This window comes from Elephas maximus, chromosome 1 (genome assembly GCF_024166365.1).
Source record: "Elephas maximus indicus isolate mEleMax1 chromosome 1, mEleMax1 primary haplotype, whole genome shotgun sequence".
In the NCBI taxonomy this organism is placed as follows: Eukaryota; Metazoa; Chordata; class Mammalia; order Proboscidea; family Elephantidae; genus Elephas; species Elephas maximus.
Genome location: NC_064819.1, coordinates 190912134 through 190930788, shown reverse-complemented (window position 1 = coordinate 190930788; position 18655 = coordinate 190912134). Strand labels below are relative to the sequence as shown.

Here is an 18655-nt window from a genome sequence, read left to right as displayed (position 1 = left end):
GTCTGCTTCTGTAAAGATTTACAGCCTTGGAAACTCCATGGGTCAAGTTCAACTTTGTCCTGTAGGGTCACTATGAGTCAGAATCCACTTGGTGGCAGTGGGTTTTTTTTTTTTTTTCCTTGATTTTATATACTTATCAAGTGGTTAATATACGGCAATCATTGTGCTAGCTCTTGAAGATGTACTGTGGAACAAAATAGGCACAATTCTTTGCCCATCAACTTTAGAATTTAGTTAGAAAGGGTGACAAGTCATAATATGCCAAAGTTTGCATGATTATTACTTGTTACTGGGTGCTACTCTAAATCCTTTACATTTTCAATTTATTTTAATCCTCACATAAACCTATGTGCCAAGTATTATTATTAACTTCATTTTTCAGATGAGGAAATGGAACTAATAATATGGGAATCAGATTTGAACTGGGCAGATTGTCTCTGGAACTCATTTGCTTAAGTACTAAGCTGAATTTTAATACATGTCAGAGATGCCCATTTTTTGCATAGATCTTCCAATAATTAACCATGTGTAGATTTTTCTATTGAAATACAATGTTATTTTATTAAGATTGGAATACTAAAGATTTATGCCATTTTTCATATGGTGATTATTAAAATAATCCTCTAATAGTCATTGCAATCCAGAAATAATACATTCTTTAAAAATATGACTTTTTATTTATTCCCAGCAGCATATTAAATTATATCTGCTGCTCTTGTTTCTCAGGACTTCTCAAGCCTCTCACATGGTACTTTACTGTACTTTGGTAAAAAAGTCTGACAAGGAGGTTATAGTTCAGTTATCTACATTGTATTATAAAGCATGACAACCAGAGTTTAAATTCTGAGTTCCTTAATGAAAGAAACTTGTAAATGCGTTTAAAGCCTAGTATAATATAGCTCCATGGAATTTCAGATGTTCTTAGTTTTAGAGTGGAAAACGAATCAGTGATAAGAAACTAGAAGCCCTGGTCTTCCTTTTTCTCCACCACTCATCTTCACTCACACCTCTCTACAGACAGTCAAAAAAGTGATAGAAGAAAATCAGCAGTAGTGAAAGAAGTAGAGACGTATTTCCCACATTTGTGGGACAGGCTTGCTCTTCTCTTAAATCATCTGGTACCCCTGATTTCGTAGACGTGGTAAATATTAGTGATTTGCTGGTTCATTCTTATTAGGCAAGGTCACCAATGACTGAGCACAACAAAGGGATCCCCTTCATTGCCTCCTGAAATATTCAGAAAATTGCTACTATTTTTTCCATTTTATTTTTTTTCCCATCTGCAATTTTCAAATTGAAATTCCCATTGAAACTTGTAGCTTTAATGATCTATGGGCAGCCCCACAACTGAACTGAGGAACATTGACCCCTGTGCCTTCCAAACCACAGAACAATCTTTAAGGTTACTGGTTACAAGAATGGCTTTTGATTCCCACTAGCATCTGGTACTGAGATGTACACCTCTTCAGAAATGTTGGACTTGGCCTTAAACACAAAACAGATGTATTTGGAGATAAATAATGACTGCCTTGACCTTCTTCTCTGTCCCTTGTATGCAGAATTGCTTCATGGTTTAAGAGAAATGTTCCTTAATAAGTGTTACAGTATTAAATGTAATTTCGTGCTATTATACAAAATTGTCATGTTACACCAAGTGAAGCCACTCATCATTAAATAACTGAAAGTTAATTTAAGGTTGGCAGTCTGAACCCACCCAGAGGCATCTTAGAAGACAGTCCTGGCCATCTGCTTCCAAAAGGTCACAGCTTTGAAAACCCTATGGAGCAGTTCTACTCTGCACACCTAGGATCTCCATGGGTCAGAATTGACTCAACAGCCACTAACGACAACAACAATTTAACAATAGTTTTAATATAAGAATTATATTTTTCTTTGAAGTTTGTTGAAAACAATTAGGGTAATAAATTTCTACCTTTAATGACTTGGATATTTTAAATTTAGTCTTCCATTCTTACACACATGGTTCTTAGCTGGAAGAGCAATTGAGGGTAGCAAATCAAGCATGGTCTACTTATGAGAACACTATTCTTCGGAAGTCTAAGTTGATATAATGTTGTTGCTCAATTGTATAGAAGCCTGAATGGTTCATCACTTCCTGCCTAAAGTGTAAGGAGACAGAACTGACACACTCTGCAGAGGCTTCACTGGATTGCTGAGGCATCTGATAGCCACAAACAGTGACACTAGTGATGGAATTCAATCCCTAAATAAAATTCAATGTTGCAATAGAGGATGCAGAGAGATATTTAATTTCTCCTTGAGACTGAGTCATTAGCAATAAATTTCTTTCACTTTCTCTGACTTTACTGGTTTAGCTGTGATTTAAAAAAAAATTGCTTCTATAGAAATATTAATGAATTAATATTAATAAATCAATGATTTAATGAATTTAAATTGATGTTTCTATAGAATATACCCATGTAAGATATCAGGTTTCTGTTAGTAGTGAGCTGTAGAGATTTTATTTATTTATTTACTTATTTCAATTCGTGACCCCCACTTACAAGAAAGCTGACTGGATCTGCCAGAGTAGCAGGACTGTATTAATTTCTATAAAGGTCAAGTGCAATATCAGGAAAAGAAAAAATTGGCACTCTATTCCTGAGATTGGTCTGAGCTGCAGAATTGGGTTGGGTCTACTGTATCATAGAGTAAAAAAAATATACGCTGTGAAACATATTGCCATTTTTCTATTTTACTTCTCAAGTATTGTTTTATTTTTATTTTGCCTTAAGTAAAATGTACTATGATGTGTATCCAACATGGAGGCATTTACTTTCTGCTTTTGTATCACCTTCCTTTCTTATATTTGGGAAAGGCTGGAGGGAATGCATTTACCCCCTGCCTATTCCTGAGTAATGCTCTTGATCCCAATCTTTTTGAGATTTGTCTTCATCCTCTTATTTTTTCCCTCCAGGATGGACCCATGCTCATTTCAATTCTGGGCATGATATAGAACTTGCTCTCTTTCATGTGATGCTGTTGTTTACACCAGACCTGAGGAGTCAAGGGTAGCTCTCTGCTACTGCTTTTTCATCTAGTTTCCCACGTACAAACTTCTGTGTACTTACAGGGAACCCTACCATGGACCAACGTGGACTGTCTAATCCCACAAACTACCACGCTGCTCAAAATTGGGCTGGTGGGGTTTGGCAGGATCACCCAAGCAGGATAGCCTTCAGTACCCTACTCCTACATAAGCGTGGAAGTTCCAGAATTCCTCTTTTACTATACTAAAGGGTCAGCAGGTGCCTTTGGCACCCACACACACATGCATGCATGCACACGTACAAGTATGCATACACACATGTGAATTTAGCATTTTATGTAATTTTTCAATTTTGAAAATCTCTCCCAATCTAATTATTCACATTAATTCCAAGAGTAAGAAACTATCCCTTAAAGATGACTTCCTTAGCATTTTCAAAGACCACTCTAAGTTTTTGAAATTTTACTTGTTTTATGGGCCTGAGTTATACAAGGCACCAGTATTATCCATATGCTCTGTTGGTTTGGATGGGAGGGAGGGATCAGTAGGGTATTGGCAGGAGAGAGTTTGGAGTTTCATTATTCATTTCACTTGTAAAAAAAGATTAAACCCGGTGGGTGATCTTTGTATTTAAAAAAGGTCACTTACCCATCCCATTCGACTTGAGGAGACCGGGTGGTGCAGTGGTTAAATGTTCCACTGTGTAACCAAAAGGTTCAATCAGTTGCTGCTTGGAAACCTATGGGGAAGTTCTACTCTGTCCTATAGGGTCACTGTGAGTCAGAATCGAGTTGACAGCAGTAGTTATTTGACTCAACGGCAATTTGTTTTGGTTTTGTTGCTAGACCAGAGGAGCCCTGGTGATGCAGTGGTTAAGTGCTCAGCTGCTAACTGAAAGGTCAGCAATTCTAACCCATCAGCTGTTCCCTGGGAGATAGATGTGGCAGTGTGCTTCCATAAAGATTACAGCCTTAGAAACCCTGTGGGGCAGCTTTACTTTGTCCTATAGAGCCGTTATGAGTCAGAATCCACCCAAGGACAACAGGTTTGGGTTTTTTAGTTTAAGGCTAGACCAGTGCTGTCCTATAGCAATATAATAATGAGCCACATATACAATTTTAAACTTTCTAATGGTCACATTAAAAAAGTAAAAAGAAACATAAAATTAATTTTAATATCATATCTTACATAAACCAATGCATCAGTCAGAGTTTGACCCAAAAAGCAGAACTATAGGAGCTTATTTATGTATATTTTTATATTAAGGGGTTTATTACAATAATTGTGAGGCCTGGATGAGCAAGTCTGAAACCTGTAGGACAGGCATCCAGCAAGGCAAGATCGTGAGTAGGAGGAACTATTGTACACAGACAGAATTTCCTTCCTCTCCCAGGGAAACCTCAGCCTGCTTTTAGGGCCCTCCAATGAAAGTAGCCCACCCAGATTACCCAGAATAATTTGTTTTACTGAAAGTCAGCTGTTTAGAGGCTTTAATTACATCTGCAAAATACCCTCATGGCAGCACTTACATTAGTGTTCAGCTGAATAACTGGGGAGAGCAATATAGCCAACTGGAGACGTCAATAAAAACATCACACTATGTTCAAAATATCCTTACAACATATAACCTATATAAAATTATTAAGTATATATTTTACATTTTTTTTGTGCTAAGCCTTGAAAACCCAGGTTGTATTTTATATATATAGCACATTTCAATTTGGACTAACCAGATATCCAGTGCTTAAAACATACAATTCTCAAGTGGCAGGTTTAGACAGTGATAAAGAATGGTCAGGCCGGTTATCTTGCATTTTTCGAGCAGTAATTCTAGTGCAGTTTTCCCTGTACAGATCATTTGGTAACGTTTCAAGACTTTTTTTATTGTCATGACGGGGATGTGGGTATGAGGGCTATACGGATCTAGTAGATAGAGACCAGGGATGCTGCTAAATATCTTAGAGTACACAGAACTCCAAGAACCCCTCCCTTTCCCCCATCCAAATAAAGATTGATCCATTCCAAAAAGTCAGTAGTGCTAAGGTCAAGAAACCCTTCTATACATTAAAATTTGGAGATATTCAATGAAGGGATTTTTAAAAAATGATGAGAAAGACAGGGAGATGGCAGTTTCTTTTGCCCTTTTGAGACCTTTCCTAACCCCTTGGAGAATAGTTTTCAAGGATGTGTTTGAGCATCTTAGCTCTTTTGCAAAGCCGTTGCCATATTTTCTGCAGTTGTAGTACCCTTGGGAGGAGTCAAAATCAAGGATGGAATAAGGGTAGGAGATGATCCTACAAATAATATGATCCAATAAAGGGAAAAGGGAGGGAAGAAAATTTTCCCAGAAGTGGTTACCTCCTTAGCAGGTGAATGAAAGTTGGTAATTAACTTTTCTGAAGATATTTAGGGTTTTCCTATGGTTGGTCTTGATACAGTAAATTTCTGGAAAAACTATAAAAATGCAAATGCAAATTTACAGGTGAAGGATTTAAAATGTGTACAGCAATTAGTACCGTCTCAGATCATCTGTGAAATAATGTTATGATAAATAAATAAGCATCATTAGCATTTTTCTCAGAAAAGCCATGATATTTAAGTTTAAGAGACTTTTCAAAGTTAGAAATCACATTTGTAAACTCTCTAATCTCAAATTTACTCCAATCCAAATTAACCAAAAATTTAGAATTAACTTCATTTTCTAAGCCTTGGCAATAGATGTATACTGAAGCTAGCAGAAAATTGAATAAATTGGTTAAAACCTGACATTTAGAAAAAAATATAACAGCTAACTTATCCTATGAAATGCACTATATCTGCTTGCAGTAATTATTGGTTAAATTCAATGCCAAATTCTGATTATAAACATACCTTAGAGTAAATACTTCTGAGATATATTTTCTATTAGATAGCTGTTACAGCTCATTTCACAAATTCTTAATTTAATATGTAAAAACAAAATCTTTCTAAACCTAAATTACATTCTTATCAACGATTCTTAAGTTTGCATGCAAGTAATTCAAATAAAACGTAATAATAATTCGTGTTCAGTTTTAGCACTGCAAATGGTGGCAACACAGCTCTGTCCATGTAAGTTTGTAAGCTTTTTCAAATAACTAATTTTGAGATGACTCCAGTTTTCCCCTTATTTCAATAAAGAGGTCTCTTCAATAAGAAATTCACATAGCAACATGTTACAAAGACTCTTTCCTTTTAGATGCCTATGATATCATTAAAAAATGATATTATAGCTACAATAATTTAGACTTTGTAGCAGGATGATGAAGCCTAGTTAGTAGCTACAGGTTTAAATTTTGTATTCTTTCAAGGAAAGTTTTTAAACTATAAATTCTATTTCTCCCTAGAAATACACAAAGAAAAGGTTGAAAAGCAGGAGAAACTTGAAAAGAAAATACCAATTAAAGGTAAGCACTTAATATTGTGTTTCTTCTTATTTTTACTTATGATACATGTATATGTATACATTTATATGGGAGAAAAAAGTTTTTTGGTATTTAGTGTTCTTATATTTTAAAATTTTGATAGTGAAATTCCTCAGTTACTTCAGGTATAAATTTATAAACAATATGTAATGATAAGAATCAAAGTAATTTCAAAATATGTGATAATCTTTGGATTATCTACAACAGTCTTTTACCTAACACCACAAATATATTCTTTGCCTTACTGAGAAAATATTTTTTTTCTTTTTTTTAAGGGGTTACTATAACAGGTCAGAGTTCTTTTTTTTTTTTTTTAACTTTAATATTCTCATGCCATGCAATACTTTTAAAAATGATTGGGGTAGAAATGCAGTCATTATATTTCTCACTGCAGATTGCAATGGCCCCAGAGTTTCCTTTCACAGGCTAAAGGGGGTAGGTAACAGTGACGAGGTGATGATTAATATCTTCTTCACTGAACTGAATCCAGTAGCTGCAATCTTGCATTAAAAGAGGCATATAAATAATGATCAGGACTGTCTTTTTCATCTTATAAGCATTGCTCTTCTGGGGGTGACCCAAGTAGTCATAAAACTTTAAAGGAACTTGCAGTTATAGGAAGCAAATGCATTTTGAATATGCCCAGGTTTCCTCAATGAGTCAGTCACACATGATTTTGGATGAGCCAAGGCAAAAATAAAAGTCTCATGTTCATCAAACTTGAGTGATACACACAGAAAATGAAGGAATTTTCCAGGGTTAAGAAGTGGAATGCTATCCGATATTCATTATTATGTCAAAAACTGGCTAGTGCAAATTTACCTATAGTAAATATCAGAGTTGTACATAGTAAACTCTGAAATTGCAAAAATTTCGGATTTTTTACTTCCTTTTGGTGCAGATCTCATTACTGTTGATAATGTTTGAATTTGTTCCAGATTGGCCAGCCAATTGTTATACAATCAGGGGATTGAGGCATACTCAATTCAATCCTATTTATACTTGTACTTCGGAAGCTAATGTCTTCTAACTGTCCCATTTCCTTTTTTTTTTTTTTTTGATTCTCAATTCCTTTGGTCAGGGAAATTGGACTCAGCTCTTGGGTTCGGATTGACGAAGCTAACCATGACTAAACTGGCTCTGTGTTTGTGTCAAGTGGAGGTTAAGGAGAAATTCAACTGGTTCCAAGAGATTGGGGTCTCTGCTGTATTCTCTTGAAGGCTGTACTATTAATTTAATAGCAGTGCTGCTGGAGTGGATGTAGTGATGCACATTGCTCCACTTGCATTTTGGACCTGACTCTGTTAGTATCCTGCTGTCAAAGGCTTTGAGCAGTGGGCTGTAGAGTAGGTTTGTTAAACTAGTGAATCTTGCATAATTAAAACAGTGAATTTGGCTGAAGTTTAAAATAAATTTCTCAAAGGCTAAACTAGAGTTCAGTAACCTGAATATATTTCCTGAATATACCAGATATGTTCTGGGAAAGTGAATAGTTCTCAAGAAAAAGAAAATGGAGTTTCAGTTTTTGAACACTTAGCTGGACATCAGGGATAGGCCTACCTACATCACAATTTTCCCTTTTAAATATGAAAAAAAAATTCATTTTACTGCTTATTTTCCCATCTGTAATCCAGGTAGAATTAAAAAAAAAAATGTTGCCATCAAGTCAATTCTGACCATAGCAGCCGTATAGGACAGAGTAGAATTGCTCCATAGCATTTCCAAGGAGTGGCTGGTGGATTTGAACTGATGACCTTTTGGTTAGCAGCTGAGCTCTTAACCACTGAGCCACCAGGGCTCTTTATTTCCAAGTAGTTCAGGGAAAATTAATGCGGTTTTATATATGACATTTATACATGCTTTCTGTATGTCATATTACATATGATTTGTGGTTACATACCATGAAGAGTTAGAAATTTGAATTGTTATTAAATCACTTTGAACTCGTAAGAAAAGGGATCGTGTATTCAAGGGATTAGTAATCTGTATTGTTGATACACAAGCCAGCAAATATCTGAGTCTCAAAAAGTTTATTATGCTGTAGCAAGTGATATCTGGAGAGACATCAGCAATCTTGGTAATGATGGAACCTAGATCACATGCTATTGTATCTTTTTTTTTCCTTCAAGGAACTCATATGGTATTTTCAAAGGTCTTTGTTTAAGATGTTTGGAAGTCACTGGGGAAGCCTTGGAGTCTGCTTCTAGATGACTTACTCAGCAACTTAAATATAGAAAGCCAAAAAATATAAAATTCTGGAAAACACACATCTCCCAAAATATTCCATGCAAATATGATAATTAAATTGTTTTTAAAGTGTCAAATAATCTGTTTCCATTCTAATCACTTTTCATAGAAAATATGATGTCGTTGTTTTTGTTAGGTGCCATTGAGTTGGTTCCCACTCATAGCGACCCTGCGTACGACACAGTCTGTTCCTGCACCATCCTCATAAATTGCTATGTTTGAGCCCATTGCTACACCTGCTGTGTCAATTCATCTCATTGAGGGCCTTCCTCTTTTTTAGCTAACCCTCTATTTAACAAGCACGATATCCTTCTGTAGGGACTCGTCCCTCCTGATAACATATCCAAAGCACTTAAGATGACGTCTAGCCATCCTTTCTTCTATGGAGCATTCCTGCTGTACTTCCTCCAAGACATATTTGTTCATTCTCCTGGCACTCCATGGTATAGTCAATATTCTTAGCCAGCAACATAATAAAGGCATCAATTCTTCTTTGCTCTTCCTTATTCATTGTGCAGCTTTCAAATGCATATGAGCTGATTGAAAATACCGTGGCTTGGATCAGACACACCTCAGTCCTCAAAGTGACATCTTTTATTTTTTTAACACTTTAAAGAGGTCTTTTGCAGCAGATTTGTCCAATGCAATGTGTTCTTTGCTTTCTTGACTGCTGCTTTCATGGGCATTGATTGTGGATACAAGTAAGTAAATGAAATCCTTGACATCTTCAATATTTTCTCTGTTTCTCATGATATTGCTTATTGGTAAACTTGTGAGGATTTTTGTGTTCCTTTTACCGAAGTGCAATCCATACTGAAGGCTGTAGTCTTTGATCTTCATCAGTAAGTGCTTCAAGTCCCCTTTATTTTCAGCAAGGAAGGATGTGTCATCTGCATAAAGCAGGTTGTTAGTGAGTATTCCTCCAATCCTGATGCCACATTCTTCTTCATATAGTTCAGGTTTTTAGATTATTTGCTCAGAATATAGACTAAATAAGTATGGTTAAAGTGTACTACACTGAAACACACTTTTCCTGACTTTAAACCATGCAGTATCTCCTTGTTCTATTTAAACTGCCTTTTGTGTAGGTTCCTCTTGACCAAAATTAAGTATTCTGCAATTCTCATTCTTCAAAATGTTATCCATAATTTGTTATGATCCACACAGTCAAATATCTTTGAATATCAATAAAACACAATAAACTTCTTCCTGGTATTCTCTGCTTTCAGCCAAGATCCATCTGACGTCAACCATGATATCTCTGGTTCCACGTTCTCTTCTGAATCCAGCTTGAATTTCTGGCAGTTCCCTGTCAATGTACTGTTGCAATCACTTTTGTAGCACCTTCAGCAAAATTTTATTTGCATGTAATATTAATGATATTGTTCAAAAATTTCCACATTCTGTTGGATCACCTTTCTTTGGAATGGGCACAAATATGCATCTCTTCCAGCCAGTTGGCCAGGTAGCTGTCTTCCAAATTTCTTGGCATAGATGAGCGAGCACCCCTAGAGCTGCATCCATCAGTTGAAACGCCTATATTGGTATTCCTTCAATTCCTAGAGCCTTGTTTTTCACCATTGTTTTCAGTACAGCTTGGACTTCTTCCTTTAATACCATCAGTTCTTAAAATGTATGCTACCTCCTGAAATGGTTGAATGTCGATCAATTATTTTTCGTAGAGTGACTCTGTGTATTCCTTCCATCTTCTTTTGATCCTTCCTGAGTTCTTCAGTAGTTTGCCCATAGAATCCTTCAATATCATGCAACTCAAGGCTTGAATTTTTTCAGCAGCCTTCTTTCATTTCTTCTTCTTTCTTTCCCTTTCAATTCAAGCTGACTATGCTCCTGATGGTCTATTAGCAAAAAGCTTTGTGGGTCTTCCATGTATGTCATGGAGATTCACCCAATTAGAGAACTGATTCCTCTGCAGATCTTTCCTGGATAATCTGATGTCATTTTTTGCTTCTACTGAGATGGCTGAGCAGATCATGAGTCATATACCTATTCTTTTCAAAAAGTCCTCTGTTTGATAAAATATTCTCATCTTTTGATCATTACAAGGAGACAGCAAAAAATGTCCGGCTACAACCTTGACTTTCTCTCCAGAACTTACTTTTCCAACAGTGTGCCTCCTAATTTTAGCATCTTTGGTAATCTGGATAGGCTGAGAATTTTCAAATTATTGAGACCTAGTTCCTTTTGTGTAACAGTTTTCTCCTCAATTTACCTCTTTCCTCTTATTTCACTACAAAAAGGAAGAAAAACACCAGGCTTCACCTTCAATGTTTGCTAGGTTATCTCCTCAAATAAATATTTAAGTTAATCACTTACAAATTCTGCTTTCCACACAACTGTAGTATGCAATTCAGTTAAGTTTCCTGCCACTAAATAACAAAGACCACCTTTGCCCCAGTTTCCCATAACATTCCTCCCTTCTTTCTGAGCCATCACCAGCAGTACCCTTAACATTTATATTTATACCAACATTCTGTTTATGATGAGATATGTATTCTCCAAAATAATATAGTTCTCTTTCATGCTTTTCACTTCCTTCTGAGTCCTTATCAGAAATGCCTTTAATGTTCATACTTCTACTAACAGTCTGTTTAAGACAATCAAGACCTTTACTTCAAAATTCTGCCAACCTCTACCCATTATTCAACTCCAAAGCCACTTCCACATTTAAAAAATATTTTTTACAGTAGCACCATTCTCATTTACAGTTTTCTGATGGCTACTGTAAAAAATTATAAGAGTCTGGGTGGCCGAAAACAACAGAAACTTATTCTCCCACTGTTCTGAAGGCCAAACATCTAACATAAGTTTCACTGGGATGATATTAAGAGGTTTCCATGGCCATGTGCACTTATAGACTCTAGGAGAAAATCTATTCCTTGCCTCTTTAAGCTGCAGTAGCTACCAGCATTCCTTGGCTTGTGGTCACATTACTCCAGTTTCTGCCTTTGTAGTCACAATGCCTTCTCCTTTTCTGTCTTCAAACCTCCCTTTTAATTATGTGATTGCATTTAGTGCTCACCCAGAGTGTCCAGGTTATTAATTTAATCACATCTGCAAAGTCCTTTTTTTGTCTGTCATGTAAGTCCTTTTTCCACCATACAAATTTTAATTCATAGGTTCCAGGGATTAGCATGTGGATGCCTTTTTATTTTTTTATTGTTTTGGGGGGTGTTGTTGTTTAGCCTACTTCTATGGGCTATGCAATTTTTCTGTCTTTTCAATAGTAAAATAAATTTCAAATCATCAGATCCAATTACTCCCATAACATCTTGGAAACAAAGGAAGAGTCAGAAATAGAACATTTAGAAAGGGAAAATCATAGCTCCTTGATGAGAGAGCAAGCGTGTCAGGCATCAGAGGGACTGATACCCAAAAACAAAATACAAGTATTTAAAGGGGAAAACTACAGAATGGCAAAGGGTATCAAGGTTACAGTAGTCTGTCCGTGATGGGAATATAACAACATTCCCACAGGATTATTAAAATAGCTTTTATATCTCTTTTGACATTAACATAGCAAAGGTAAGGCATAAAATTATTAGGTAATTCAGCTTTATAGGAAATATTCACAATTACATTATTTGGGAAACCAAAACCAAATAGAATTATTATTTTTGGTTTCTTGTAGGATACAAAGTATTTTATTTTTTTCCATGTTATGTGAAGCATTTAGACACATTGGAATTAGGACAAAGTACGTGTGTCCAAGACAGTGCCATGAGTCCCTTAAAATATAATACAAATCCTCATTGAAAATTCATCCTTAATGTGCATATTGAGTCCCTGGGTGGTGCAAATGGTTCATGAGCTCATCTGGCAAAGAAAGGTTGAAGATTTGAGTCCACCCAGAAATGCCTTGGAAGAAAGACCTGGTGATCTACTTCCAAAAATTAGCTATTGAAAATCTTACCAAGCACAGTTCTGCTCTGGCACACATGGGGTCACCTGAGTCAGAATCAACTTGAAGGCAACCGTTTTGTTTTATTTCTGGTATTGTGCATATACCATACACTGCAAATCAAAAGCTTCAGAATGTCTTGAATACCTCAAGTGTTTTTAATTGAATAATCCTTTCACTTTAATGAAAGAATTTAAGACGACAATCAATTTAGGAGCCCAAGTAGATAATTCATTTTGATATTTGAAAAGGTTGAGGGAGAATCTGGAAAGTCTTGGAACCTCCCACAAGGCTTATCTGGTTTCACACAGATTAACAAACTTACTCAATGTACTCAAAGTACAGATCAATATCTATTGTACAAAATGTCTTCATTCCTGTGTATCCTTTGTCCTAGTAATTGACATTCCCATCCACCCAAACTATTCAAGGTAAAAAACAAAAAACAAACAAAGAAACTAGAAGTCATTGTTACTAGCAGGGGTGGATTAACCAGTAAGGAAGGTAAGGCTTAATTGTGCTTACTTACTAACCTGTAGTGCACAATTTCACATGGGTTTCACTGCCTCTTTAATGTGGTGAAAAACAGGTGAAATTGTGCAGATGTGGTGAAAAACAGGTGAAATCATGAACAACAGATTAGTAAGTAAACCCATGCCTACCTTTTTGATTGAGTAATCCATCCCTGTGTGACTTGCCAGTCTTGGTACTCAAGCCTGACTGAGCCTAGAATCGCCTGGAGAGCTTTAGAAACTATACCTATGTTCAGACTCCATCCTGCAGCAATTTATATTGGGGGGGAGGGCAGTGACAAAGAGGCTAGCGTTGGAGACATTTTCTTCTAGTGATTCATGAGAGTAGCCAGGGTTAGAATCACCGTAGAGGAGACGCACGGCCTAGAGTTCAAGTAAATCTCACAGAGGTTTCTTTTGGCCAGTAGAGTGTTTAAAATAACTTGCACCTGGATGGCTTTAGGTTGTGCCTGAACCCTTTTTGTTCACTCTCTTATCACCCCTGGAGTAGATGTTTATTTTCCTGCCTAACCTCTAAAAGTACTTGAGCTCACAGCCTGTGTCATAGACTTCTGGATCATTTTCAAGACAAAAGCAGAATTCTTGTTGGCCTCTTGTCATAGTCCCTCTTAGCTGTAATTCTAATCTACTCTCACTTTTCTTCTCCCACTGCTGTCTCCTCCATAATCATCTCTCAGACTATGAGAGTAGCTTCTTAACAGGTTACCCTGCTTTACCCCCTCAAATCCATCCTAATCATGCCACTCATCTGTTTAAATCCATCAGTTTGCTTCCCCTCTTCCCAGTCCCTAACAAACAAAAGCCACATTTTATAGTTTGGCATATCATGCTCTCCTCATACGATCTCTGATACCTCTACAAATTTCCAGCTTCATGCACTTTACTACATACCTTCCCTAACCTCCACTCCACTCCTGACCCTATCAACACCCTTTATCTTATAGGCAGACTGAGCTATGGGGTAGTCTCTAAGCAAGCCCTACCACTCTCAGAACTCTGTGCTTTTACGTGCATTGTTCTTTCTGGTCAGCGGGCCCTTCCTGTGTAGTCATTTGGTTGTTGATGTGGTTGTTGTTAGCTGCCCCCATGCACAATGGAATGAAATGCTGCCCAGTCCTGTGCTATTCCCATGATCTATCATTGTGATCCGTAGGGTAAATCGCCAGGCCTTTCTTCCTAATCTGTCTTAGTCTGGAAGCTCTGCTGAAACTCGATCAGCATCATAGCAACACACAAACCGCCACTGACAGATAGATGAGTGGCTGGTGGCTGTGCACGAGGTGTATTTGCTGGGAATCGAACTTGGAACTCTGGCATATGAGGCTTCCCTGGAAGGTGAGACTTCTGCTGAACCACCAATGCCCCACTCACCCGGTGGGCTCCTGCTTATTCTTTGATTCTCAGATAGAATGCCAATACCTTTAAGAAGATTCCTCTGCTGCCCCTACCTGGGGTCATTTAGACACTTTTTACACATTACTGCTACGCCCTGGCGTGCACCCTTTAAAGCACTTTGAGGACATGTTTTAACTGTGGATATATTGGTCTAACTCACTGAGAACAGGCACTGTGTCTGAGTTCCTGTGTGTTCTAGTACAGCTCCGCCACTCTCTTATGTGTCTGTGTGTCTTTATCCACAAAGAGGTTCAGCTTGGTGGTCTCTAATGTTCCTACAGCTCTAAATTTGTGCTTATATTAATTATATTAAATTCAAAATAATTCTAACATCTAGCAAACTATCCAGCACAGAAAACACACTCAATAAATGTTTAAATAAAAACTAAATTAAAGAACGAAGCATTCATTTTCTCTATTTTGTTAATCTCTAGTTGACTCCTCTAGACAAAGTTTACATTTGGCATTTCAGAGTCTATATATTTATGAGGATATAATGATTCAGCTTTAATTGAGCCATTGGAATGTCAAATTTATTTGGTCAGAGGCAACTGAAGAATTTCATAGTAAAAGTCATATTAAAAAATATCTGTAACATATAATCTTAGAGAATAAATTTATTATTTTATAAAAGTTATACAGACTTATTTTGGGCAATTTAGAAACTGCAAAAATAAAATAACCACAATCAAATTATCCAAAGAAAACTAATTAAATTTTTTTTTTGTTTTTGTATCTTCTATGTAGTTGTTTTTTTTTTTTTATTGTATACTACTTTGTCTTTTGTGCAATTGCAAATATAATTGTTGAGCTTCAAGTAACATTTAAGCTGGTGGCACAGTGGTTAAGAGCTCAGCTGCTAGCCAAAAAGTTAGCAGTTCAAATCCACCAGCCAATCCTTGGAAACCCTATGGGTAGTTCTACTCTGTCTTATAGGGTCACTATAAGTTGGAATCTGCTTGACAGCAATGGGTCTGGCTTCTTTTTTCCATTTTTGGTTTTAATAGAACAGAATAGAATGGCCCCATATGGTTTACAAAGCTGTAAATCTTTACGGAAGCCAACTGCCACATCATTCTCCCATGGCTGCTGGGTTCGAACCACCTATCTTCCAGTTAGCAGCTGAGCACTTAACCACTACACCATCAGAGCTCCTTATTTATTAAAAAGGTCAGTTTACTGGTAGCGTGAAACAAACTAGAAAAGTCAAGAGCATAGAGGTAAACATACAAAAAGATGAAAGAACTTTGGTCAAGGAAGCTGCTAGGTAAAAGAAGGGCCTACAAGGCAGTCAGAACAATAGGTGTCCACTATATTCACCCGGGCCACCAGGTGTTCAGGTGAAGAACTAACCTCACAAATGGAAAGGAAGCTTACATGGCAGAAGTGTATGCTGATGGATGGGACATGGCCCGCATCAGAGTGAACCAGTCAGTGGGCACATATAGTGTAAATGGAAAAACTGGCCCTAGCCATTAGGCAATAATATACAATATTTTATTCATAATGCTTTATTTGCGCCAAATGCCATACTGGGTACTAATAATTCAGTGAAGAATAAGACCCAGTCTAATGAGAGATCTAACAAAGTAAACACATAGTATGTGATGAATTATTTGTGGAATACCTTGGAGGAGATGCCCTGGAGGAGACATGCTATGCGAGGGAGATAACTGGCTGCCTCAGTGGCTTAGTAGGTCTGACTGAAGTTGGCTGGTAAGGTCTTAGAAGAATGGGTGGTGTGGGGCTTAGTTGTGGACTCTGAAACCTGAAATGGAAGGCATAAGAGCCAGGTCAGAGGTCAGCTCTCAAGGAACTGACTGGGAACATGGTTAAAGGTGTACAAAGAACCCCATTGCCATCAAATAGATTCTGACTCATAGTGACCCCAAAGGACAGAGTAGGACTGTCCCATAGGTTTTCCTAGGTTATAATCTTTATGGAGGAGCAGAGCACTAGGTCTTTCCTCCAAGAGAGCTGCTGGTAGGTTCACACTGCTGATCTTTTGGTTAGTAGCCATGAGCTTAGCCATTGCACCACCAGGACTCCTTCAAAGCTAAACCTTTTGGGACAGTTCTACTCTGTAACACATGGGTCGCCATGAGTCAGAATCAACTCAAAGGCACAAGACAAAAACAGGCCAGTCAATCAATCTGCTAGTACTCTAAATCAAACCCAAACCAACACAACCCATTGCTATTGAGTCGATTCTGACTGACAGTGACCCTGCAAGACACAGTAGAATTGTCCTTTAGGGTTTCCAAGGCTGTAATCTTTAAGGACACAGACTGCTACATCTTTCTCCCACAGAGTGGCTAAGTGGTTTCAAACCATGGACCTTTTGGTTAACAGCTGAGTGTTTAACTGCTGAACCACCAAGACTCATTCATCCTTTTAAAAACAGTCCCCTGACTCTGTGCATGTGATACAAATTGGGTTATCCTTGAGCTTCTTTAAGGAGCCTTGGTGGTGCAGTGTTTAAAGTGTGGGCTCGAACTGCCACCCCTTAGGTTACCAGCCAAGTGCAAACTCTATGCCACCCAGTGATCCTACTGACTCCATAATTTTCTGGGAAACAACTGCATGACTGGAGTCACAGGCTGACAAGTGATTTAGCTGAAGCTGAGACTCAAAAGGCAAAGAGGACAGGACATTAAAATGCATCTAAAAATCCTGGAGCTCTTTATAAAAATGCTCTCAAAGGTCACAAATTATTTTAGTCATCCTATAATTTATAAACTTTTATTTTTCCCTCTCTTAGCTGTACTCGATTGATCCTTAAACTGAAAAATATATTTACTTTTCCTCTCTGGCAGCTGTGAAAGATAAACCTGGAAAATGAGAACAGAAAGTTCTATACACAGCTATACACTACCACCTCCTCCATAGTGATTATTCACTTATGAGAAAGAGATTGCAATTCTTCCCGTGACTACTAGCCCCAGGTGAAGGAGAAATTACCCATACAATTAAATCAGATTTGAACATAAAAGTAATATTTTGGAATTAAAGTATCTATTTTTTCATTTAAAGAATGTGTATTAGATGAGATTTGCTACAGGGTAAACGACAAATCTGAACAGTAATTCAGAAATAAATGTAATTTTATTATGAAAAAGAACTGTGAAGTTTATTTATTCAAGGTTAGATTGCAGGTAAGATGCTTAGAGAACCCAAATCAACACACTTTGGCTCATAAGAACTAGTTTACAGCCTGAACCAGAACTGCGACCTGTAAGAGAGCGTAGTTTTGGAGAAAGAGTTCAACAATAGAGATAATAGTTTTCTTCTCCAATTAATATCACAGGCACTGATGCAGATTCATGGTCAAAGGCATTCAGGCTAATTGATCACTTATGTTTCTACCAGTTCTTAAGTTGTGTGCTTCTATTAAATTCTTCCCTTAGAAAGAGTGAATAACAAAATCTTTGAGAAGTTTCTCTACCCATGAATGTGTTTCTATTGAGTTCATCATTGTCTTTTAAAATTTATATTTCATCTTGCTTAGCACAGAACTGCAACTCTGCAAATTAATTACAAAGAAAGAAAGAAACACACATAGAAACATACTGACCAAGAGTAACAGAGTTGGCATTTTCAATTTAGTGGTGGCTAAATTTTTTTTTTAAAGCAGATTTTTTTTAAATTGTGCTTTAAGTGAAAGTTTACAGATCAAGTCAGTCTCTCATACAAAGACTTACATACAGCAGTTGCTCTCCTCCTAATGAGACAGCACACTCCTCCTCCCTACCCTGTATTCCCCATGTCCATTCAACCAGCTCCTGTCCCACTCTGCCTTCTCATCTAGCCTCCAGATAGGAGCTGCCCGCATAGTCTCATGTGTCTAGTTGAGCCAAGAAGCTCACTCTTCACCACATCATTTTCTGTCTTATAGTCCAGTCCAATCCCTGTCTGAAGAGTTGGCTTTGGGAATGATTCCAGTTTTGGGCTAACAGAAGGTCCAGGGACCATGACCTCCAGTGTCCTTCTAGTCTCAGTCAGGCCATAAAGCCTGGTCTTTTTAAAAGAATTTGAGGTCTGCATCCCACTCTTCTCCTGCTCCATCTGAGATTCTCTGTTGTGTTCTCTGTCAGGGCAGACATCAGTT

At 37.3% G+C, this 18655-nt stretch overlaps 1 protein-coding gene across 1 annotated transcript in view; it reads left to right on the top strand.

The window, feature by feature from the left end:
• TRDN (triadin) overlaps nucleotides 1-18655 on the top strand; it is a 354043-nt gene that overhangs the window by 73438 nt on the left and 261950 nt on the right. The window contains exon 5 of the mRNA XM_049874135.1: nucleotides 6376-6435. Coding sequence (XP_049730092.1) covers nucleotides 6376-6435 — 60 coding nt within the window. The remainder of the gene's footprint in view (nucleotides 1-6375; nucleotides 6436-18655) is intronic.